At 36.1% G+C, this 27262-nt stretch overlaps 1 protein-coding gene across 2 annotated transcripts; it reads right to left on the reverse strand.

Moving 5' to 3' along the window:
* Positions 1 to 15: 15 nt before the first annotated feature.
* Positions 16 to 26332, reverse strand: LOC105428422 (guanine nucleotide exchange factor for Rab-3A). 2 transcript variants are annotated; one of them, XM_011640741.2, is made up of 9 exons: positions 26108 to 26332; positions 5677 to 6048; positions 4847 to 5141; positions 4464 to 4709; positions 3951 to 4189; positions 3178 to 3561; positions 2707 to 2809; positions 2555 to 2621; positions 16 to 2361 (listed from the first exon to the last, which is right to left on the reverse strand). In XM_011640741.2, exons 2-9 carry the CDS (start codon positions 6009 to 6011, stop codon positions 2282 to 2284), a joined length of 1749 nt encoding a protein of 582 aa, XP_011639043.2. In that variant the 5' UTR covers positions 6012 to 6048; positions 26108 to 26332; the 3' UTR covers positions 16 to 2281. The 2 variants fall into 2 exon arrangements, with proteins under 2 accessions (XP_011639043.2, XP_011639042.2); XM_011640740.2 differs by lacking the exon at positions 26108 to 26332 and adding an exon at positions 12499 to 12678.
* Positions 26333 to 27262: the final 930 nt, after the last annotated feature.

Consider the following 27262-nt stretch of genomic DNA (forward strand, 5'->3'; position numbering starts at 1 on the left):
GAATTAATAATCGTATTTTTTTTTTACAATAGCGATTATCTTTATTTTTATTTTTTTTTTAATACAAGTTCGATCTCAAGTAATGTTAGAAGACTCTATTTACATTTGATATACAATTAACATGTTTTCTATTCACAAAAGAAATGCTTACAAGAAGTCTTTCACTATATCCCGTAACATTTTAGGGAACGTTATATTTTTTTTTATCGTTGGCTTATGCATTTGGCATAATTCAAAAAATGGCGAACCAACTATATAATTGTTTTCGTATCGATGTTTATATAAAGCGCGATAAATGATGGAAGACAACAGAGAGACAAGAAGAATCATCAAATCTTCGCAGTGCCAAAGTAACTATCTATATTCATTTCTACAGTTTCGATGCTTCGAATTATCGAGTGAATTGACCAGACAATTGCCGCAAATATTTGCTTCGAAAAAAAATTAATTAGTATATCGAAATTTAGAGTTAAGAATATTTTTTTCGTAAACAAAATATATATTCAAAATATATATTATATACAACCACAAGATACATAGAACTGACACAACCGTCAGCTTTGATTGACATATTTATATAATCTCTATGAAAGAATGTATTACTTACAATATGTCATATACTAATATTTATAGAGTAAAAACAAATAATAGTCCATATAACCGGACGCATTATGATAGACATATAGAATCGTAATATAACATGAGAGAAGTTTCAAGTTTTATTTACACGAAGAATTTGGAGATTTTTATATGGTCCACACAGATGTAGCTCTTCTGTATGAGTGATAATAATGCAGTCATCATCGTGATTTACAATGAGTATTAATTAATTGGAAGTTTAGACAATTTTATATTTTTTAATAACGATGCAAATACTTCAGAATTTTAATATATTTATATAATCAGTAGCCGATTTAGTAAAAATTATTAATCAGATTAAGGACTAACACAACATATAACATCGATAAATTAACATAACAAAATAACAAAATTATTCTCACAATGCATGACGACAAATAAAAAACTGATTTGTAACAAAAATACAAATATTCACATGTAAATAATTAGTTAAGTATAATTTCTTTTTCTCTTCAATGTTAATATCAAATCACGATGTGAATCGAGTGATCTCATATATATAATATGATTGTTAACCATTAACTATCTCATGGAATAACAGTTCCAAAACTTGAACTCTTATAATTCACATGAATCTAACAATAAGTTCGACGATGTCCAGTTAAACTTCAAAAAACATGATACAATATCTCAAAAATTTCTTCTGTTATTTACATTTCTTTAGTAGAGCCATCGACAATGTCTGATCCGCATGTCAAGATCATTCACAGCCTTATAATCAGCTACATTGTCATTTTACAGCTTGTTCGCAAATAATTATATAAAAGAAACTGTTATAGATGAAAAAATTTACGTGCACGAAAATATTTTATTGCAAAATTAATATGAAATCTAAATCTGCATCTATCTTTGTAAAACTAGAAGTGAGCATTGATATATGCATGAATTAATTTGATTATCCATACTACATGTAAAATATTTATAACCAAAAATGGAAGATTCACGAATATATCATACGTATTTTTTATGAACATACAGTATAATTTTCTAAATATATAGCACGTAAATTTCTTAGAAACGTTATATTATCGTCAGAATTACTTTATAGAATTAGAGAGAGACTTCAGATATACATGATATCTGATTTCTAATAGTACACTGCTTGTGTGCAGGTCAAAGCAGAAAAGTCTTCTACTGTTTTGCGATTTTCGTAATTATTAACGAGTTATTAAAATCGTAGAATAAGCGCGCCCGATCTGTCGGCCAATGCAAACGCTTGACGAAATACAATCGTCCAACACGCGTTTGCGATAGAAATGCAATGAAATGTTTGGAGATATGCACTATAAGCAAATGTTCTGTTAATTGTAGACTTCACGTCTATATATCTCGCCGTATTCTGTGATCTTTAGTAATTAACTCGTTACTAATTCTGAAAATCATAAAATGGTAGAAGACTTTTCTACTCAGTTTGACTCACTCTACTCGTTATACAAGCGATGTATCATTAGGAATCAGACATCCCGTACATATCTCAAAGATAAATTACAACATTGCATCTTTCCCTTCACTGTGCAAAAGGCCGAATCGACGAGAGCGTCATGAAATGATTTTGCACAATCCACGAATCGATTCTATTTTCGAACAATAAATCCTGCCCAAAATTGATTCGAGACTAGATGACGTCTCGTCTACGCGAACCTCAGGACGACAATGCTAAACCCAATCGTGCAAAAACCATTTCTCTTCTTAACCGCGTGATCTCCCAGTAAACATCGTGAACTGTAACAGTAGATTAAAAAATATAAGTACTAGCAGAAAAATGTAAATTATTTTTGATTTTTATTACTTTCAATATTTAATACATAAACATTAAAATATTTGTCTGAAAAATTTTTTTTTATTTTTAAGTACGTTATATATAAAAAGAACAAAATCTCTAATAAATTATTTATCATTATGCATTAAAACATACCTGAACTTTTGACGAGACCACGCTCAACGTATCTTAGATAATTAAGAAAATCACATACCGCTATGATCTACAAGAAAGCAGAATATTCTTTACAAAACAGAATTTTCTATTATTTTTCGAATGAATATAAATAACCATTATATAGAACTTACTCGATTGCGACATATCTGCGAAATGCAGTGCCATTGGTTTTCTTGATCACTGAGCCGCATACGATAATGGCATTGCCGTGGTGTTTCCAATAGTGCACATTTTCTGAAATCGAAATATTATCGCTGTTTCATACATTTACAAAACTTTTATAGAAACATTTGTGATAATAATACCATCGTGAATAAAAGCATATAATCTTCCAATTATTGTTGCATCAACTTCAAATCTTGCAAATTGTATGCAATTGTAATGTATAAAGACATTACAGAAACATAGAATTGCAAAGTTCCAATCAGATTATAACAATATTTATGTCAGAAACATAAATATATGAAAATAAATATAGAAATATCACCAATTAATAATAAGAAATATGTGTTTAAATCATCCAATAAACGCACAAAATCTTGTAATTTTTTTATTATATCCTGAGATATTAAATATTTTAACATAGAAACTTGAAAACGTACTTGGGAAAAGCAAGTTTTGTTTTATCGCTGACCGCCTCGATAAATATGATACCATCCAAAACGGCTTGTCTGACCCTAGCCCCCAATTCTTTATTTGGGAAATCCAAGCAGAGGTCGATATCCTCCCTAAATACCCTCCCAACGAAGGGATCACTTTTGTCGATGCAGGGATTTGCTTTCCACCTCAGAAACTCAGTATGCACTCTTGGATCAACTTCCAGACCGAAGTCCTTACATTCCTTTTCCTTCTCCTTCTCACGCTCACGCTTCCAATCTCTTTCAAGAGTCTCCTTGTCGATTGGTAGAGGCGGCCTTTGTTCTTTCACAGGTGATTCAGGCGGCGAATTCTCGCGACCGTATTTTAAATTAAAATGCGACGGCGACCTGTATCAGAATTGCAAATTATTTTTAACCGTGTTATTAAATTTGCATTTTGTCTTGCAAAAAATAAACATAAATACTTAAGTAAGTATATGACTTTTTATGTTTCTTATAATTTATAATAGTTTATAAGTAGTTATTCTGTATATACTGTTATTGTGTTATTTTTAATTATGTGTTATTTTTGTTTAGAAAAATTATCGAAATACATAATATAAACTTTAATTCTTTTTAATAATAAAACTTTATAACAGATAAAAATATTTTTTCGAAATTACCAACAATATAACAAATGTGCAATTATTATGACGTACTGCTTGAATTTGTCATTTCCACATTCAAAATGCTCGGTAGTTTTAAAGAATTATAAATTTCAAAAAAGGTCGAATTACCTCCGATGTTTTTTTGTGAAAAGCCCTTGCTGGCTCTCCTCCCCATTACTAACGCGTCCCTTCGTGTCAATTTGAGGATGCAAATGAGGATTGGGCCTTGACGGTGTAGATGTAAGCACCAAAGTTTTCAAAGCTGCTACTTCAGCTGCGAGCACTTCCGATTTCATGCGGCTCTCCTCCAGAAGACGTTCCGCCGTCGCTTGACGTACGTTAGCTTCTCGAACCATATTATGTGCCTCCTATAATAAACATTTTTTATATTAAATAATCTAAATTGTTATATTTATACTGCTATATAATAATATGTTATATAATAATATGTTAATAACTTAAATTGTTATATTAATAAAATAATTTCATTTCTCTGTTAATATTGAAAACTATATCTTACATAAGCGTACAATTTTATTATTTATAATTTAGTATTGTAATTCGTTCTTTGATTTAATTTTTTCATTGTAATAAAATGTGCGTTATTTAATCTTCTAACAATATGGAATTGGTAACACTAACTTGAAAGAGACTGGCAGTGAGTTCTTCGAGCTCGGCTTCTACATCCTGTCTGATCCGCGAGAGTCTGGCTACTTCTTCGTCCTTTAATTTTAATTCTTCATGAGCTCTTTTAAGTTCTTCTTGCAATTTGGCCACTGCATGCTCTTTTACTTCAGCCACTGCTCTTCCCCATTGCAGAGTAGTAGGCGATGGCGGACCGTTAGTCTTTTTAGGAACGCACAATTCTTGCTTTGATGATTCTCCCAGCTAAAAAAATATTCACAAAATAATTATGTAAAGTATATAGTAATATTATATTAGTGTATAAAATGTAGTGAGCATTAGTAATATTATATATTTGTACAAGAATTATTAAAATACGACGAAGCGAAGATTGAAATTACATGCGTATTTTTAGAGAGGGAGAGTCTTTTTGTTGTTTCAAAGGACTTCTCCTTTTTCAAGTCCGTATCGAGTTTCTCATCGGCAGTTTCTCTCACAGAGTCATCTTCGCTCAACCGAAAATCCAAAGGTTTCGTACATTGAGCTTGAGATTCCAAGACTTCCGACTCGTGAGATTTTAACTTTTCGCAGGATTTCACGGACTTCTTCTCTTCTGATAAGTTTCGATGTCGCGACAGGACACCTTGCAACTTTTCGTTGTATGCGAATAGTGGAGTAGTTTTGGTTGAATTGGAACTAAAATATGCAAATCTCATTATTCTCGATAGCATAACACACATAAGTATTACAATAATAATAATATAATCGATGATATCCGGCAATCCCGAATATCAATTAAAAATTTTAAATGTAGCATCGTTTTCTACAAAAAAGGAATTAATTTTGCAATCATAGCAAAATTATTACTATTATTATACATTCGACAAAGTAAAAATTAAATTTCGTTACTACAATCAATTATTGGATATTAGAAAACCAATAGAAAATCAATTAAATTCATTCAATACCCAGGGTAGCACAATTGGTTTCATATACATTTTTTAAACATATGTGTATACGATTACGAAACGTTACATACGTTTAAAGAACGTATATGAAATTAATTTGCGCTAATCGGGTATTTAACCAAACGTAATAAAAATTCTCCATTATGGTAAATTTCGTATTTCATTTTATCGAAAGCAATTTCAAAAATCAATTACATATACTAAATAAAAAGATGATTTCGATAGAAAAGTAAAAAGTCAATAAAAAAAGTCAATAAACATACCTATCACCTAGGAACTTGTTATCATCCTCGTCGAATAGACTAGTGGGCTCTTCATCCTCGTCCTCGCATTTTGTGGCATAACCGAAGAGGTCCGTAGCTGCCCTCGCGAGGTCCGATTTGAGAATAGGATGAGGCGGATGTAGCGTGGCGCAATCAGCTTCGTCCGTGTAGAGCTCATCTTCATCCGTGGTGTATTCCTCATCGCCGGTTGTTCCGGTGCTCCCGGCCCGTCTGTGCTTCGTCGTGAGAGGTCGATAGGCGTATTCATTCGAGCCGGAAACTGACTCGTTGGATTCCATTGACTCGGGCTGCTGTTGTTCCTGGACCTCCTTCATGGCGCCTTACTGTGATTGAATATAGTCTTGAAACTTGCTGAAACATTTAAATATTATTTCTTGACACGTGACACGTAAAGATATTTCAAACATTGTTCTTTTTCATATAAATATATTCTACTTTTTTACTTAATAATATAATAAAATAACTTTTCTTATCTTTAAACTGAATATAAAACTTGTTTTAAATATTTTAATTTAATAAATTATTATTATTATAAATTTTGATTTAATAAATTAATTTTATTTATATTTTCAATTTGTACACAATTATATTTTCGCTTTGTAGTACAAGTTTATTCCCCCAAGTAATATTCGTTTAATTTTATTCCTGGCCATGTGACATATAATCACAATATTGAATATACTTGTGAAAACCGACTAAGCTCTTTCTCATGTAAAACCCTACAATTTTTTTTATAAATAACTCATAAATTTCATGCGTGCCTTGCGTGATTGCGAATGCGTGTGGCACGCATGTGCTGGCCTTTGCTTATTACATAAGTGTATCTTGGGAAATTTAAATTTATTAACACACTAGCCATGTCGAATGAACCTATTATTCGTCACGGTCATTATGCAAACTTGGTATAAATTTCCATGCGAAAATTTAACTAATATCGGCCAAATTAAACGCTCCGCTTTTTATTAAAGATACGATAAAATCGGGGGCGCACAGCTGTGCAGTTAATTGCTTCGAGCCCACTTAAATAAATACATTATATAGAAAACTGAATATAATATCTTGTTTTTAACGAATTATCTCTTTTGACACTATTTCACTTAACTGCTTTAAAACCTTCCAACTACTCCACGCTTACAGATACAATACAATGCTTACAGATAATGAAAAGGAACGAACGTGCGCTATCATGTTGCACGCATATCCTTACGTCATACTGCCATATCGTGCACATAATGGTTAGAAGGGGAATATATTCATTCATACATCCTTCTTACAGGTCAAAAAGAGTTAGAAACTCGGCAAATTTTTGTTAAAGTTGTTTTTGTTAAAGATTATTAATTCAACTTATCTCAGGTGACATGAAAAGTCCGAGAAATGATATCATTGGAATTAAGCGCAAGCACATTATTAACTCTTTATTGTTAAATCTCCAATGAATATTACAATGCTCTTTAATTAAGAACTGCAACTGTATGAATAATAACAATATCCAGTAATTCAGAATAGTTTTAAAGGATAATCATATTTTTCTCCAGATGCTTCAGAACGCGGGTAAATTTCCGGCTTAATTCCGCGGATCAGCGTTAATTGGCGTGCAAAGTATGCGGAAGAACGCGTTACATTTCAATTTGCATACATTCATCCAATTGCTCTCGTTGCAATTAGAGATCTACCATTTTCTGATTACATAAATTTTTTAATTATTCATTTCGAAGAACTACGAGAATCAGATAATAAATTTATTATTAATATATCTTTTATCGCAAATCGCTGCCAACACCAATTAACCAATCTAGCATACATAATTAAAAAAATTATTATTAATAATTAAAAATTTCCATTGCATCTGTCTAGTTCGGTTCTTCCGATTTTTTTTCTTTCTTAAGTGGAGCACAATTTCTACGATCAAAGTCACGAGAAGGATGGTTAAAGGATGGCTCGTTTAATCTTCGAGGATATCACGTGGATTGTTTCTACATATTCTCACGAGGCAACGGTTAACAATGTAACAGGCGGTACCATGAGTACGAAGATGATTTCCTTGGAGGCTATATAAGGGACGCGCGGAGATTGCGTCACGGTTAAATCGTGATCGCGCGAGTGGTACAGCCGGGCACTACGTGCTACTCTCTCGTGTATCGTCGCGGGTCAGTACCACGTGATAAGCACAAATCAGAGATATAATTTTTCATTTTTGTCACAACAAACAAAATTCTAAAAACTGTTTATAACATTCTTATAAAGGTAATCATGCAATTTAAATGTAAATATTAAAGCATCGTCAAAATCGATCTCTCTAATCTCTCCCTATCGCTAATTTTAATGACTTTTTATTTTCTACAAATCAGATATGTTTAATTTAAAATTGCAAAAGCGTAGAGAAGCGACATAAACAACAGCGTAGAGAAGCGTGCGTTTGTGTTGTTAATTTGATAAGCAGCGCGCAAGAAAGTGCGAAATCCAGTGTCTGATTCGTCGATCATTTCGCGTCAGCGAAGGCCAGTAATTCCGCGGTTAATTATCAGTCAACACGACGAAGGGAGATGAAGGGGTGTGATTAACATTTACAGAGGGAAACATTCTCGCATTTCCTGCGAGAAATACCACACTCCCCTGGATATACACATCCCTGGCCTTGCGCTCTCTCTCTCTCTCTCTCTCTCTCACGCTTCGCGTGTGCTAGTTAGCTTCGTGCACGCGGGTTCTGAATTGACAGCGTCTCAACAATGTGGACGCGTGTGCGTCTCTCGTTTGCACGTGTGAGTAAGCGGCGTGCGACCGCGTACCAGTCGCAGACACGCTCTATGAACATCGTACCACGACAGACGACAGCGAAGGATATAGGATTGTACCACACTTTCATTCGCCTGCCGAATGTTCCGAATGAACGAGGAAAGATTTTTTCATTTCGACATGAGATCATCGATTATTTTCGAAAGGGGGGAATGGGACAGGCAAAGCAAAGGGGGTAGAACCATGGTGTAACGTCACTGAATGTCGGATTTTCATTTAGGTAGAATTCGAACGAAGATTTAAAGTCCTTTCTCAATCGTGAAACTTTCTTAAGATTTAATTTTTTCTTATGAAAATTTTACCGACTTGATTTCATCGACGCGAGATGCTCGAAAATGGCGGGTCAGAATTAGAATGAATCACGCGTGGGCATGAATAAGATGATGTCAGATATATGTCCAGATTCTCATCTCTCTCTCTCTCTCTCTCTCTCATGTAGTCTGTTCCCATCTGAAATCTAGTAGGGTAAATTTTTATCGTAACTCTTCTATTCATTGTTCTAGTGAATAATATTTTATTCATGTGAGATAAATCCTATTCATTGAATAAATGTACTTGTCCACTTTCTTTCTCTCTTTCTCTCTTCTTTTCCAAAGTGAGAAAAGAAAACAGTACAGATTTCACATGAATAATTCTTTGGTGAAACTAGACTAAGCTAGACTATGACAGGTTATCTAAATATACGGCATGGAACGAGATGCAATGAGATTATTAATATAAACGAAGTACAAGGTAAAGCTATAGCCCGAAAAGCTGATAGCTCGGATACTCAATCGTGCAAGCTTGCCAATCAAGGTTTCTAGTAATAATGCTACAGCATTAAAATACTCGTGCCTTGAGAATTGCAGCGAATAGGCCTCAATTCAAATGACCTAGATGCATGTAAGTAAGAGGGACGTAATTTAATTTGTCGTTTGCTAGTACAGTCGCGCCTGCATCCAAGTAGTCGAAGTTAACAAACTTCACGCTACAAATTTACGATTTACGATTTATCTAATTATTATTTATCACAGTTTCCTACTAACATTTCCTACCAACATTTATAATTATAACGTAATAATCTAAACGTGTCTGACAAGCTCGCAGAAACTAACGCGATATATTATTCTAATCTAAGTTTGCTATTTACGAGAGAAAGAGAGCGAGAGAGAGAAGGAGAGAGAGAGAGAGAGAGAGAGAGAGAGAGAGAGAAGGAGAAAGATAATTAAAACTTCTTCATAAAAGATGTATGCACAGGAACTCGCAGAACGTATAATGCCTTTTCCTCTTGTAATTATATTCTCGGGTATAAAACAACGTCGCAGAGAGATTTCATTGAAATGCGCGCAAAAAAGCAAAAAAAAATTTAAAAGCGAGATTGAAGCACGTCATTTCACACACCATTGCACGATTTGACACCTCCGCAGGTGCGTCTTAATCTCGCCGCACATCTTCTTTCATAATGAATAATTATTGTGCATTGATTGCAATAGACATGTATAACTCCACGCAGATATACATGTAACCTTCAGCTGTGGAGATATAGCACCTTTCTTTATCGATAACGTATGGAGTTTGGGTCCGATACAATTCGCGCGGCATTTATATCGCATGACGCATGCCACTCGTAATGCCATTATTTCGCTTTTTTTTTTTTTTTTTTTTCATACATTCGCGCAGCTGACAAATGCATTTTCGCGCGCGTGCACACTTTTTGTTATTCCCAATCATACATCACAACGCGCCACGGAAGCTACAATATAGGACTATTGTGTAGCTTCCTATTGTAAGATTGACACACCGTGTCATGAACGACAGAGACAATGGCGCGGGTTAATCCGGCAATGTTTCATTTTACACCCTACCTCTGCGATTGACTAACAGTATATCGTATCACCGAGCAATTCATACGGCATTCATACTTCCGAGATGAGCTACGCTCGCGAGCGTAGCGACGATGCATAATTCAACGAAAGCAACAAAGATAACGGGAATAATATCAAGCGTAAAATGTTTATATCCCTTGCAGATATCTACGTAAAGAAAACGTAATAAGGAACGTAATAAAATTTATTCTAGCCTCATAAATATATTATACAATACGGAGTATATGCAGGATAAAAGGATAAAATGCAGATAAAATCTTTTTACATCTGTAGAGAAAAAAAACCTATATATTATATATACTAATGAAACTTATATGATAGAAATTGTAATTAGAGAAAGAAGGATTCAAATCAACTTTGAAGAAATTATGAGTAACTTTTCTGATAGTTGACCTTTGAAAGAGAGAGCTGTCAAAGGTAGGATAAAAGAGAGAATGCTTATGCAAGGTGAATATATAAAGGCCAAGATGATACGACTAACAACATAACTATAGCAGGGGAATTACGAAAAGAAATGTGGACGTTGTTTCCCACGTACGTCAAGACCGTACAATGCATCCTCTACTAAATCAACATTAACGACGTATAACCAGCAAAACATAGTGAAGGTCGCAATATTCTCCCTGGATACGCAAATTAAAAATCTGCAAACGCACTAGTTCTTATCAGACGAATTAATTGGATCTGAGATATACGATAATTATTTCTCACGAATCGAAGCTATTTTACTATTGAAGTTACAAAGATGTCCAAAATATCATCCAGTCTTTTAACTTTTTAATAATCAGTCTATGATTTTATTCGTTATGTCGTTATTATTTTCCAAATTTATTTTTAGATTAATTTAATTCTAATTAATCTATACATAAATATCTATACATAATTTAATCTATACATAAATAAATATTTTATGTAAGAAAAAAATGTACTGTAAAAATTTTTTAAGCGCAGTGCGTTGAAATTGTATTAATAATTTTAGTTTGAAATTGTATTAATAATTTTAGTATAACTAGAACTGCTTACGTCATGCCGTTAGAATAAAGATTATCTGATATATATATATATTCAGAAACGTGTACCGTAACTGTCATACGTGTGTATCTCGATCGAGCAATTATTTACGGTGAAACGCCCACATTTTACCTCGTCGCGACAACGGCGTACACCGCAATCAGTTATTCAACGATTACAAGGCTTACGTACAAAACAAATGAGAGAAGCGGATAAATCGGAAGTACGTTATCGCGCGACCAATCTCTGGTTTCCATTTGATAACGAAGCACCTGCTCGACACAATGCGATTTCAAACAGATACACCCCGATATAGGACAAGCGGAGGAGCCGGTGAAACTGATGCGAGAATAAATCGCATGTATATCCAGTGATTAAAATGCCCAGTAGCGATGGTTACATTTAAAACGTGTCACGATTTCTATCTCTTTCTCTCTCTTTCTATGCATCATTTTCCAAATACTTTAAATTATTTTCTGGCAACTGGAGAACGGGCTCACTCGCCCGATGCAATTTCAATCTTGAATCCACGGCGACGCCAAATTGAAAAAAAAAAAAAAAAAAAAAAAAAAGAATATTATTCCGAGAAAGTGTACTGAAGTAATTTTCTACGATACGCTCCATCAATCAAACCGTCTGGCCAATCTCGTAGTGAATTGCTATCGAGAGTCGAAGGTCGGGTTTCGCCAGATCTGCGATTTGACGCAAACTACGAGCGATTGGTAAAATTAATATAACGCGTAATATACATGTGTCGATCCTGACTTGCGTTAGTCGTAAATAAAAATTACGCTTGACTTATAATACTAAATGTCGTAGTCTCGCGCTCGTTTATACGTCACTGTACCCAATTCAAGTTGCAAATCCAATTTAGGCTCTTCTGATCGCGTGATCAAACGAAAGGTTCAGACGTTCTACACTCGCGTTCTATTCCTCGCACGATTTTATTTATCTCGCGAAACTAAGATTGGAAAGACTCGACCATCGCGAAAATATGACAGAGTTAAAATTATTCCGTTGGCGATTACGTTAAGAAGAAATGTCAATCTCGCGCGAAGTCTCGGAAATGCTGAATACAATGCCAGCGGCAGAAGCGAGGTGACAGTTTCGAGTTTCCGCCAGCGGGACTTACCTGTCAGGTGAAATCTTCTCCGAAATCGGCGACATTCGTCACGTCAATTCAATGTGGACAACGATCGATCGCGATGTCGCGACTGCAAAGTCAACGATAGACAAAAGGCAAAACTCGATCGTGAGTCACCAAATCCACGCTTCGCGGCGGTTCGACGCGGACTGAACCTGCTATACTCTCCCACTCTCTCTTTCTCTCCCTCGAAGTTTGCCAATGATCTCTCCCCCCTTGGGAGACGATCTGGCATCGCCTCGATCATCATCCTCCTCGCCTCGTACATCATCAACCTGCTGCGGCGAGCCAAGAGGAGTTACGTTGTGCAATTGCGTTATACGAGTGGTAGTGTGTCGTATATGATAGAGCGTTTCAAATAGAATCGTAGACCGGATTGAAGAGTCGAAATGAACACAAGAATGAGGAAGTTCGCAATTTGTAATTTTAGACGTCACGACGTCGAGTTACGTCAGATCGTGCCCTAGAAATATTTCGTTGAATTCTTCGTTGATTCTTCAATCTCGATTAAAGTATTTCAAGAGAAAGATGTAACAAAAAAAAAATCATTTTTGAGAAATAATTTATTAAATAATTTATAGATAGATAGCATTTCTTTTTCTCCACTTGCGCAAATAAATATCGCTAATTAATTTAAAAAATTATTATTAATTATCTTACAAAAAAATGATCAATGATTGTTCATTTTCACTTGTGCTACTCTTCTTCCTTGGCTATCTTTTCCTACTTATTCGACCCGCCGGCCGTCTGTTTCTAATCACGACATTATAAGCGCATTATTGACTGACCGCATCCTTGTCTCTTGACAACCGCGCCAGTTGATTATACATTTTCGCTTATGCATTTGCATTTAACATTTACATTTGATTCTTCTTAGCCACAAATCCCCCTTCCGGCCACTTGTCCACCTGATAGCTCATCCTCCCACGCATGAGTTTCGATAATAACAACATCCCTCTCTCGTGCCTATCAGTGCTCGAGTAGGCCAGCTAGCTGGAACGTTAATTATAGCGTCCGTAATTGAGTTTGATAGGGCTCAATGAGATAAGTGTGACCCTTGATGCACGGCGACCTCTACATACCACGACTGGGAGCATTAACGTTAATCATCTACTGGTTTCTTCCTACGCACATGTCATACGGCTATTAAAATCATTCGTAATTTTCTTTTTCCTAGAAAGTACAAAAATAGACATCCCCTTTGTACATCTATGTCGTAATCAATCATCTGCTATTAGCAGAATTAGCTTTGTTGACTATTAAATAATGGGAGAATTTTATTGGATCTTTTAATTGTGTACAGACTTTTAAATCGATACGCTGTTTACTCTTTTACTTTGCGGCTCAATTAGCAACATTAAAAGCTTCCATCCTGCCTTTCGGAGTGTTCCCGCTCCCTCGCAAACGCGAAAGCAACTGAAAACTCTTCTTGCAACGCAACGATGCATTGTTCGTTGCGTTCGCAGTACGCCGAACAATCCCGCTGTTGAACAAGCTTTAGCTTCGTGAAATCTCGGCTCCTGCCGATAATAAAACTTCACCCGTCGAATTAAAGTTCATCGCGGCGTTTTTAATCTGTTGTTTGCCAAGTTTGCAAAAATAACTACTTGCATCAAAAGAACTGACATAAAATAAGAGATATTTTTAAATAATGCATCTGTAGGGAAAAGAAATTTATTTCCCCGTAAAATTTATCCAGATTTTTTAAATGCATTTATATTAATATTTAATTACTAAAATGTTAGAGAGAGAGAGAGAGAGAGAGAGAGACAAGAAGAAATTTTAAGAAAAGATTTTTGTTGTATGAGGCAGCAAGAAAATTTCAACGCCAAGCCTTTTAGTAAATTATTTTCATGGATATGCTTTCAAGGAATCGAATAAAAAGAAATAAGATCGCGAGAAACCTTGCCCCGCCAGGAAATTCTTTTCACAACATCGCGTCCCAAGGTTTTTAAATATATCTCTTAAATATCAGTTGCCATCTCGAATAAAAGTTAATATCGAGGGATCCTTTGAGACATCCGAGAAATTTGAAGGAACCATGAAAACCGCTATTCTTTGCGATGCATACACATGTGTGGACCACAACTGAATGTATTGTGCGAGTGAGATGTTATTCTCGGCTATTTGCGTGCGATTTCGTCATTTTCGGCGCCGATTTCATCTCGTCGAACACGCGAGCATATGTGCGCATATGCGAAAAATAGAATTGGAATGGAATAAGTAAAATTTTCATTGACAAGACATTTTCAAATTTAACAACACTCTAGAAAGCATTTCTCGCATGACATGCACCCATGGTAAAAAGCTTGAAAAATTCACGTTTAGAGATAAACTGTGCAGCATCTGAGTTGCCATTAATATTTCAACAGTGGCTGATACCTATTAAATTACATCTTTCAATATTCACCATGTTGCGCGACGTCGAAATTCCGGATAAAATGAAATACACTTCTAATAAAACTTGTTCTTTATATTTCTCTCTTTTTATTAAATTTTTTATTAAATAAATCACCATTACAATAACATAACAAATGTAATATAAATTTTACATACCTCTTTTGTTTTAAAATTATTTTATATGTCAAACTGTAAAAATACTATACACTTTTCTAAATAACAAAAAGTGTAAAAATTTATTTTTAAGCATTTTACAGATATACAAATAAATATATTATCATTGATAACTCAACGAATTCTATTTAAACGATATCGATTAAAATGCCGCATGTAAGAATAATACACAAGATTACATAAGAATAAATTTCCCTTGCATGACGTTATGAATGAATGATTAGGTAAATGGTGATAACAGACTAACATTTTACGACATCTTCCTGTGTCAACCATTATTCGATTGGAATCTGTGTCAAATCAACTCTCCTTTATTAATTAACCAATTCTTCGTATCAAGGTTCTCAAATTAAATATCAGAATATATGTAAAATGCAGAATATATATAAAAAATATTATGCTATTATGCTATTATTAGAATTCATTCTGCAACATAACGCAAAAATTAATTATAACATAAAATTCTTATCAGAATCACGTAAAATCACGTAAAAATGAAAAGGCAACTGCTTCACTATTAACAATAATAATAATTAATAAAATAATAATTTCAGCCGATTTTGTGTCTTTTCTTTTATATCTTATTCTTTATTATCTAATCAGAGCACTAACAAATTACGCAACTATCGACATCTCTCGTGGATATCTCCAACCCCAATTCTACCCCTAGCTTCCACCTTTCTACGAGCCGGGTATAATCATGCGTAAACACAGAGACCTGAAAGGGGACAAGAAGACAGAGGAATACGATCCCCCTTGGTGCAGTTCCTCGGGTGCTTATTTTTAAACGCAGTCGATGCACTTAGGCCTGTCAGCATCGTCGACGTCGCGTATGCAGGAATTCCATACACGATATTACGATACATACGTCGCATATAGGTATTGCCTATGTGCTTATAGCGACAGTATCACGCAAATCATGTGTAGATACGTGCTCTCACGTATTCCCCTCGGGCCGTGACCCGACTGCGCACGAGCCATGATGAATTCCATCATGCAAAAGGGCTGTAACGCGTCGAAACCGATGCACCGCACGTGTGATGCAGGATCGTGTCGTGTTAGATGGGTCACAAAGAGCAACTGCCCAGACAATAGGCCGACATTATAATAGGTTCGTTATTTTATTATACGCTGTCGCGTCTATCGGCGTCAATGAACTCGCGCAATTTGCATACTATGAGCGGCCATAGTGTTCGTATCCGAGCCTTCAATTCTTGACTTCGTGTGCAGGTTCCAGGCAAAGGAAAGAATGTGAAACTCTCTTATTGACTAAAATATACATATGGTCATATTTTTTTATTAAATCACGAATCTATTATGCGTCTTTTCAGTTTGTAAGACCGAAGAAAATGAAAAGTAATGAATAAAATTGCACGACGCTGTATATAGGACGCTGTCATTTCAAAATTGACAGAAAATAAATTACTTCTTGCAAGTTATTCTTTGTTTCAATTTTTCTCTATAAAAATATCACGGAAGGTTATTATTTCTGCCATAATTTTTCAAATTTTAATATTTCAGAGAAACTAAGCTTCAAAATAAAATTTTATTAAAAGACGTAAATTTAAAATGAGTAAGCGAAAAATATAGTATGCGATGTGTCATTGTTCGTTCATGTCTTTTTAAATGTAATTTATGAAAAATTTCATTTTGGCTTGGAAACTCAATATTCTTCTTCGAAAAAATTCGCTTTAAATTTCACAGAGAACAACGCCGAATGTCCGATCCCACGTCATACCCGTAACGTTATAAAAAAAAAAAAAAAACAGCAGAAAATCTCGTTAAGGTACTCATGTATGGTGCATTACGTTGCACATATGATACACTGGTTTAAAGATCGTATAGATCGGTTGGAATAAATTCCTCTGAGAAAGTGCACTCAAGCGAATCTATTCCGCTTCAAAGAGCGTAAACGCATACGGCGCACGGGATTCCACACGCGCAACCGTGAGATCGTAACACGTCCTCATACGTTAGTTCTTGAAATCACGTAATTGCCTTTGATTTATGCAGTATTAACCGGAACCGTTTGTAAGACTTCGGTCTGAGTCAAGCGTAATAATTCTGCACTCAGCTGCGGAGTGTAACATTTCTAATTATACAGCTTATCACATTTTATAAATAATAATAATATTTGCGATTAATAAATTCTTTTTAATTAATCGCTCATGATGTTATTAAGCATTAAAATTTCAAGATGTATTTTAGGAATTTCTGGATCGCATAACTTTCAACATACCGTACATTATTTTGATAATAGCATTAAAGAAGATATATTATTAACATCAAGTTATCTAAAAAAAAAATTAAAAAAATAATTGTAATCTTTCATAGGGGTTTATATTTTTTAAAACGTATAGAATGAAGAAATTTTATTTTTCAGTACTACGACCGAAAAGAATAATCAAAAATAACACACACCCCTTGTCAATTAATATATTAATTTGTAATAATACATAATTTTGTTTGAAAAATACAGTCTCGCAGCAACTGGACAAATAACTAAAAGATTCAGAGATATATCACGAACACGCGTCGCTTCCGACATTCTGGATGTGATAAAGCGTAGGAGATTTATGCAGCCGACAGTATCCCTGCATCTTCCAATGTTGTGTAGTTTTTAGTTATCTCCACCGGTTTCCGCGACACAGACGCACGAGGTTGCACGTGCAGGTTGCACCGCGCATTCATTTTATCTGCAATGGGATAGGGATGCGGCTATCGCACACCTTGCAAAGGAATCTCGCAGAACTATGCTGAAATTGAAATGGAATGAAATTTACGCAATTTAATTGGACGATGAAAACCATAAACCTGAACGTAATAATAAAAGCAGCATGAAGACGAGCAGCATTGCAACGAGAAATATCAAATATATGCATCGCAAGGTTTATTCCCTTTCAAGAGAGAAATTTCCTTCTTTTAAATATTTCAATCAAATTTTGTTTAAGAGAAAATTAAATTTCAAATCGATCGAAAGACAAATCTCTCGCGAAATTGGTTTTCTCTTCCCTCTTCTTTGACACACGTGACTAAACGTAAAGAATGACTCGCGCTCGACAATTTTCGACTTTCCAAACTTAATGTCGATCGATAGAAAATGTTCCGAGCGTCCGAGCGTAAGATTATCTAAATTTATACGTACGCGCGACCTGGTTAAAACACAAATGACAGCGTGTCGACACGTGAAATCGTGGTCGGGGTGCCGCAGGGCTGTCTCGAGGGCAGGGATCGCCCCGTCCATGTCTTCCCGGTGCCATCGAACCGGCGTGGTGCGGACCGGAATCCGGTGGAAACCGGTACGACGGGTTCCACGGTCGGCGGTGCACAACTTCCCGTACTTCTAACTCATAAACACAGAGACAGCTCTCTCTCGTGTACTCGCTCGTAAAAATTCTTACGGCGATCGTGGGCGCTTCTCGTCGAGCGCGCTAACGCGAGTACACGTGCGTGAGTACACGTGCACGTGCGTGAGTGCGTGAGTGCACGTGCACGTGCGTGATCTTCCAGCCCGGGCCCTCTATCCCGAGCGATCGCGCTTGCAATTAATTGGGGATCATGATACCCAGAGCTTTCCTTCGCGTGAACACAGGATTCTTCGTTTTCTTATTAAATTAGTGGCTAAACGACTCGTGGAAGTGTTACCGTACAAGTCTCACTACTTGCGGATGCGGAATGAAGGAAGAATTGGAAATTAGTGTGCGCAATAGAAGAATCGTCGGAAAACGTTATGCGGAATACGAGATCAAAGCTTTGATGTTGGCTCAGACATTATTCTAAAATAATGCGACGAAAATCATAATTTTCTCCCTTTATTTTAACAAATTAAAATGTATTAATAAGCAAAATATTCTAATATTAATCATAAGCCAAATTAAATTGCTGTATTTTAATATAAGGGACTGATTTGACATTAGACTGAGAATCGCGTAGATTCGTGCGTCTGTTATCATGTCGGTAATCACGAATTCTCTTCATTCAAAAAAAAACAAAATACGGGAAAAGGAGATGCGTCAATATAGAATGTAATAATGCCGAGAAAAAAACTTGTAACGAGATTATATATATCACGCGGAAGTAGAATAAACATCCGTAACGCAGTGGAAGAAGCGATTAATTCCGCCTCTCTAACTAATAACCAGTTTGCGTTCGAACGACGCATTCGGACATTCCCACTATTATTAAAGCGCATTACGCGTATTGTTTTGCGTGCACCTTATAAGGTTAAAGGAATGCACGCGCATTGCGAGAAATCCCCATCACGTGTCTCCTTCGTGTTTCCAAAAAAAAGCGGGAATCGCCTCGAAGTTGTGATCGTCAACATTGTAATCGTCATGCATCTCGTCAGATCGCCTTACAAATGCAAGCACGTTGACTTTATTGATCAAAATTATGAACGCAAGGACACGCTGAGCCTTCATTAAGCAGTAATGTATGATAATTACGTGTGCTTGATCATCGATTCCTTCGTCGTTGCGATATTCCGTTATCGTCAACAATTCACTCCGGGAGAACTCCGGTACGAGACCGGTTTTCACACGAGACCGGTTTTCGAAAATGCAATGCGACGCGATGCGAAACCGGTTGACGAAGCAAAACACAATCCTGGATCGTAATCACTTTTTTGCCCCCCCCTCTCCCCCCCCCCGATGAAAAGTGAATGAATGACATATCCTGAGGAAGAGCGAAAAGTCCATCGTCGATTTACTCGATTTGCGTAAGAAACTTCGGAGCTGGCAATAATACTGGTAATTACCTAATTACCGCGAAATGTCGGCTCTCTCTTTCTCTCTCTCTCTTCTTTTTCCTCTTCTCTCACCGACGTCTGAATAAACATACAAAGCAAATTAATTGGACAACACTGTGCACAACAACGTGTGCACGCGCCTCTCCATTGCGTTCTCATCTCGCTTTTTTATCTATTATACAGACACTGGTACGTGCCGCGTTGCGAGTTTTCACGATTACAACAGCCGCCTGGCTCTTTCTATTCCGCCACTCCTGCATCCTCGTGACATGAAAGATCCATGGCATTTTAAAAGAATTGACGCATCCGCATGCCTCTTTCCATAGCTTAGAAAGACTTCTCCCGTTGCGCACCGCGTGGCAATGTTATCCAATGTTTCACTCTTGTTTGAGAAGTTAATTGAGAAGTTAACTTGAAAAATTAAAATCTCAAATTTATCGAGTCGACGATAAATAAACGACGATAATATAGATAATAATTCATTTCTGTTATTTTTGTCATTTTTGTATCGTTGAATATAAAAATACGATCGGAACAAATTATTTAGATTGAGTGCAATTTATATGCTTATTTTATAGTTCACTTCTCCCTTGCAGAGGGAATTGAGAGACGAAGTTGTTTTATAGTCCGTTGCCCTTCGAGGCAAACTTTATCGTGTACTGTCAAGATGATTTGCAGATGCCTCGAGAATATTTCACCAGCCCCAGGACTCTCAAGCGGCGCTTTAGAAAGGCTGACAAAGTCTCGCTCGGCACGAGAACAAGTAGAACGGCCTGCTCGACTAACGGCATCCGGGAATTCAGGGCCGTACGTTGATAAAAAAAAAAAATGATTTTCCAGTTCAAAACAGCTGCGCTATCTTTTTCATTCGGCGAACAACGTCGCGCAAGAGATAAAGTTTATCGCCTATCCATAAATGATGATTATTCTGCATCTGGCAGAAAGGAAAGGAAGATGCGGCTTTCATCATTCTCCGTAAATTGCGCATTCCTCGCGTTTTCTCGCAAGTATTTCAGCGTTTTCATTGCCATTTTACGGCGACATTAGGCTAAATTAACGCTAATTAAGAGACAAATGATATCATTTCCAGATGTGAAATTCACGCGTGTGAAAGAGATGAACTTGCGACATTTTGTGAATACAAATGCCTCGTGTATGTAACATTTTCCTAGATAGATACGCGCGAGAATAAATAAACAAAGGAACAAAAACTAATTTGTACTGTTTCCGTCGCAATAAAGCAATTCCTACGAATTTCACGTAATTGCGATCCAACTCACGATCAGATCTCGCATCGCTACGATAATCGCTTATTGCGAATAACGAGAGATATATTTCATTTCACTATCAAACAAACGATCCCGTAATTTTTTTCGGATTTTTCTGAAAAATCCGTTCGTCAGCTGTTACGGATCTTTATTGTGCACCGCACGTACGTTTAATGGTTGCCTCCCAGGTACTAATTTGTAGTGACCATTACGCGCGAAATAGTAGCAATTACGACGCCTATTAAAGACAAATGAGTGCAATGACTTCTACGAATTAACTTTTGTACTTCTTCGGTAATATTAGACGGTTATTAATTACCTCTCACAGGCTTCTAAGCGCAGTTTAATCTAAGTGCAATTTAATAGCACGCTGTTAAAACAACAGTTAAGTACGTAATAAGTAAACTAATAAAAAATTTTGGACTTACATTTTTAAATGCTGGCGAAATACCAACAACATCACGTCGCGCGAGGCGGAACTGGTTTTCAGTGAATATTGTTATTTTACTCTAAAAGCTGTTTATTCTACCGATACGTTATTTCGTAAAAAGTATTATAAGAAGCATTATAAACTCTCGAAAGAAGTACTTTACATTTTACATTAGACTTGCGTAAGTAGTAAAGTAATAAATGTACTTTCCTCTTGATAATTAAAAGATCCGTCACTTATCAAGATTCAGCGGTATCTAACTAAACTTGTCGTGATTCCACCAATGTATCAGTTTACATTGTATTCGTTATTTGTTAATCTACTTGTTTCCAGCTTCATGCTCCGATAGGCATTCCATATCGCGAATCCGAAAGATAGAAATCCGAAAAGCGCATTGTACCCCGATAATGTTTAGATCAACTTGTTAACTTGACTTTTTGCTGAAAATCTTACGTTTGTTAGAATCTTCATTTTTCAATCGGTTCTCGCTAAACATTCGTGCTGGTTTTTTTCTAGAAAAGTGATTAATGATATACGCGAATGAAGAATAACCGGCAATTTTCAGCGATAAGACAGATATACCATGGCAAATACTCGATCGAGACACTTTGCACGCTCGCTGCACAATAAGTCAACTTTCACCTCGAGCAGACTGAATGCTTTCGCGTTAAGAGAGAAATCTATAGATACAAAGAGTTCGTGCTTTAGACTTAAGAACTCCGCCTCGCCTTCGCCTTCGACTCGAAAAATTTCTGCGGACGCTCGCCTTCGACGTAGCTTAAAATATTCGTAAATTGAACGTCCGATCGCGCAGGTGTCACGAGTCCCATTCCACATATACAAAACGTTACACAGCTCGCGAAAATAAAATTAGACAACAGATCTCGTCCGGTTTCTCTCCGTTTTTATTACATAACAGCAAAAAGTAGGCGGTTTGCGCTGATCGCTTGCGTAAATATTTTGCATCAAGAAATTTTTTATACCTGGACAAAAGTAAGCAAAGATTTTATGAGTTTTCACTTAAATTTATTTTTATCTTTGCAGAGTATTTTTATAGAGATGCCATGTTTACAGAAAAATTGCATTTCACATTAAATTATGGTTTTTACTTATTTTTTTACGTTTAAGATCTTCCCATTGGTTGGTATCATCAATAACAGACCACTCTATGTGTCATATACCATTGTGCAACGTTTCGTGTCATAAAAAACGCATTTCCGGGTTCTTTTGCAGGCGCCATTTATCAAATAGCGCTCGCATCGATCTCAAACTTCACTCGATATAATTAAAGTGTCGCCAAAGATGTTAAATTACTGCCAAAAACTGTCAATTATTCTCCCAGCGGTATCTCTTATAATTGACCCTGTTACTCTTCCAGATTTCATTTCTCATGTCGAACATCGCACTTTCTCTCTCATTTCCTAGTTAAATAAACCACCGGAACACTCCCTGTGTGTGAGGAACCTCTTCACGACTTCTAGACACACGCGACTATCATCGGACGAACGTTATTAAATCTGCTTTCAATATGCTCGCAGACGGAAGTATGAGCAAAGAGAGCAGCATGATAAACATATTTATCTGTTATATGAATTTAAAAGATTTGCTTGTTTTGCTTGTTTCGCAGGAGCGATCAGTTAAATTGCAGATTTTATTTTTAATTTTATTCCTTTTGTATAATGTAAACATATTTTATTTTTTTTCTTTTATTCCTTTTATTTAACAATTTAATTAAGAACAAAATTTATGCATTTATGAATATGAAGAAGAATGTAGAAAATATTCGCATCGTTTGCACGATGTGTGCAATCGATTCAAGCTCATGCGATTCTCGTGTCGCATGCATAAATACATGTCGTCGGCACGGTGCTGCCGAAGCATTGGGAATCACGGATGCGTGTACCTCATCAAATTATATTTAAAGTTCGATGAACCGCATTCGCTATTCATGTTCGATGACAAAGAGGAGCGACACAATTTGCGAAATAGACATCGAGGAGAAATCGAAAATCGCTAAGATTATCCGTTTCAGATTACCTTCCCAGGTTTTATTTGAAAAACGCAATTGAAAATGTTTATACGATTCGTAAGAGATTTGATATTCCAAACTTCGCGCACATTCAAGCACATTATGAAATATTCCATTAACTAATCGTTCTTCGCCTTTATAATTTGACTTTCGCTTTATACATTACTAACAGACGACCAAAAATACATTATCCCATATGCACGATATTGTCGAGAGGAAAATTTTTTACGCGTAAGTACATTAACGATATTTTTATATAGTAATATACGCGGTGTAAATATAACGTTTACAAAATTGTCTCATAAATATATCAAGCAGGCGATATTAAAGCCCGTTATACGCAAATTTAATTAGCAGCTCTCCCTCGTTGCAAACGCAGCAGCACCTCATAGAAAGGTAATTTTTAATTATGCAAAACACGACTGCTTTTTTCATGCAATTAGAAAGCGCGGAGAAACTTCCACGATGCTTGCGCGAATGGTGTTACATTTGAAGGTTTCGCCGGCGAAATATTCAGAAAAATCGTGCGTAAACACGAGCGTGCTGCGCATCGAGTGCAGAGATCTTGCTTTACCACTACCAACAGGCTCTGTCGTGCATTTTTCCACGGTCTACACGCCTCTCGTCACGCCCGTGTACGATAAATCGCGATTTTATTCCATGTGCATTTTTACGTGAATCATGAACATTTTTTTATTAGAAACACATGGAAGGATTTTGCGCGATTAATTAGCGTTTATTAGCTGGCGAATCGGTCTAACGTAATTACCGTTTAAATTTTACGAGTATTCCGCACGCGGGTATTCGGTCTAGCAGTTTTTCCCGCTTCTTTCCTGCCATTTAGAAAGTAGGATACTCCGGTGACACGTGAGAAATCCACCGCAGACATTAATTTACTAGTACGACGACCAGGGACGCGTAACATTTGTACGTTACATGAAACCGTAGAGTAATTCGAGCTTTTTCTCGTCTCTCCCTTTCCTCCTCCGCTCTTTTCCCTGTTTTTCTTCGATTCCAGATATCTCGAAACCCGTAATTTCGTAGACATCAACGTACGATTCCAATCAATTTAAATTTATTTGCTCAACCAACATCTGTATGTTTGATTTAGTCCAATTAAGGTCCTGAAATTTATTATTGCTCGGTAAATAACGTTAAATTGAATAAAAGTATTAAAAATTGAAACGGCACTATATAATTTTCCTTAATAGGCAAATGAATTCAATCGTAGCAATTGCGAATTAACTCGAATCGATACGATGAGCTCGCAGGCAAACGTTCTTATCGGTTAGTAATAAATTACTTCATGCCGTGATCCACCAATCGCAGGCGATTTCGCGATTGCCAATAACCGATAGCGCGTGCGTTTATTAGCATAATTTTGCACACGTTGCACACGGGACGATGGACACGGGACCGGATGCAACGAGAAAAATAGTACATCGCGCCTTATGTAAGACGCTGAAGGAAGCGAAAAAAAAATGCTGAATCCTCATTGAAATTCCTGAGACAGTGCATTGCTCAAGGCAGCATACGTACGATTCAGCGAAGAACCTACTTTTTAAACGTGATATTTTCTCTCCCATATGTACCCACTATGTCTTTATGAAACGCTTCGCGAAACCCGAAATTCAACTTCGCGCATAACGTGACGCGGAACAGGATGACTAAATTACTGGTTTCACACGTGAACTCACGTGTTACCGCGAACAGGAAGAGGATATTGCAGCTCCGTCTCTGTGGACTTACCAGATAAATAATTCCCATCTCGTTTATCCATCGTTTATCATGTAAATATACAAATTTGAACTTCACAAAATTTTATCTTCACATTCCTTTTTTCATTATTCCTTATCACATCTTTATTATCGAGTCCTATTCAATTCGTATCGAAATATCAAATAAAAGATAAATAATTCATAGAAGAGAAATTGAAGAACAAAACAGTATCAAACAGTATCAAAACCTGAAATTCTTGCAGCAGAGAAGGAAATTTGTTTATACTTCAAAATATTATATTTATATTTTTCCATTGATATTTTTTAAGATGTAAAATTAAAAGTAAAAGTTTAATAAAAAAGGAAAGATTTTAATGACTGCTAATACTTGATCAGTTAGGATTTAAATTTTATATCACTAGTTCCAACAAGGATCAGTATTAAATTATTTTCTTTAGTCTTTACATTACGCTTTTTTTTAAATCAAGAAATGTACAAAGGCATTATGCAGAAAGCACCGGAGTGATCTGCACGTGACAAATAAATACCAATGATAAGCGTCATTTCTCATTCTACCGCTTTATTCGAATTCGCATGCCCGTCGAACGAGCGCATCTCCACACAGGAATTTAACCGTACTGAGATTACAAGTCGACGAAAATCGATTGCGTCGATTATGTAAAATTTGTTCGCCTCCTCCCCCGAGGACATTAAGCCGGAAAATCTCTCGCCGCAGCATCCGTCGCCGACGAGAGAGACGACGAGAGAATCAGTATCGATCCGGAGCACGGTCCGATTCTAATAATGGGAGCGACCAGACACAGTACTTACCCGCGTGTAAGCCGCTCGTACTCTTTGCCATTCGCGTGAGAAGAAAATGAAGAAAGAAGGAGGAGTGGAAAATGATCGAAGACCCTCGAGGCGTGCGAGCGCGCTGCCAGTCCACGGGTGTCACGTTGCACTCACGAATGTCACACTGACGGTGTGCGGGAAAGCGACGTGAACCTACCCAATCCAAACATTCGCATGCCGCGGCATAGACCGCTACTGAAGCCTCTCAGGACGCAGGGTAGCGTCGTAGCTTCGCGATCCACCTGTTGGAGACGTCCTCAACTAGGAGAACCCGGGTGCGGGTGTAAAGTCAGATGACGGGCGTTCTCGACTCTTCACGTATGAATCTTCAAGTTTTTCTTCAGTTCAACAGCTCAAAATGCATTCGAAATATAATTAGAACTACCCTGATTTATCCCCTACGATCAAACTGCAACGTTGTTTGCATTAAGATCATGATTTCCATAAAAGACTACTACTTCGCTTCACGCAAAAAAAGATTGAGTATTTTAACGAAGCCATTTTCTTCCTTTATTCTCTTCTATCATGGAATGTTATTTATGATGATACATTTAGTTTAAAATTAACATGTAATCTTTTGTTCAATGTTATATTAAAAATACTTTTTAATATAATAGCTTCTTTATGCAAAGGATATGAAAAATTAATGAGTTGATAAAAAAAGACGATATTGTTACGATATAAGATTTATAACAAAAAAAAAGGATGTCTTATAAATTATCTAGCATGCGATATTTTAGATAGAGTATTTTGATTTTATTTTTATAATAGAAATTTATTATCTCAATTAGTATGAGAAATTTATAAGATACCAGAAAAATTAATCTCATTATTTTTAAAATAAAAGAGAAATGATTTGTTGTTTGTAGGATTTAAAGATATTTTATTTCAATCAACTATCGATTATCAGCTATTTAATGAATCGATAATTAAAACAAGAATATAAACAAGGAACTATTCAAATCGAAGCTAGATGACAATACTAAATGTATTTTAATAAATATTAACGTTTATAAAAATTCAGTCAACGCAATGCAGATAATTAAATATTTCAAAAGCATCTCATTTATTATTCTACAATTATTTAAAACTCAAACTATACAAAAAAATTCTTGAAAAACATATACACACCGG

The sequence above is a fragment of the Pogonomyrmex barbatus genome, unplaced genomic scaffold (assembly GCF_055798465.1).
Source record: "Pogonomyrmex barbatus isolate J1 unplaced genomic scaffold, ASM5579846v1 scaffold2, whole genome shotgun sequence".
Classification (NCBI taxonomy): domain Eukaryota; kingdom Metazoa; phylum Arthropoda; class Insecta; order Hymenoptera; family Formicidae; genus Pogonomyrmex; species Pogonomyrmex barbatus.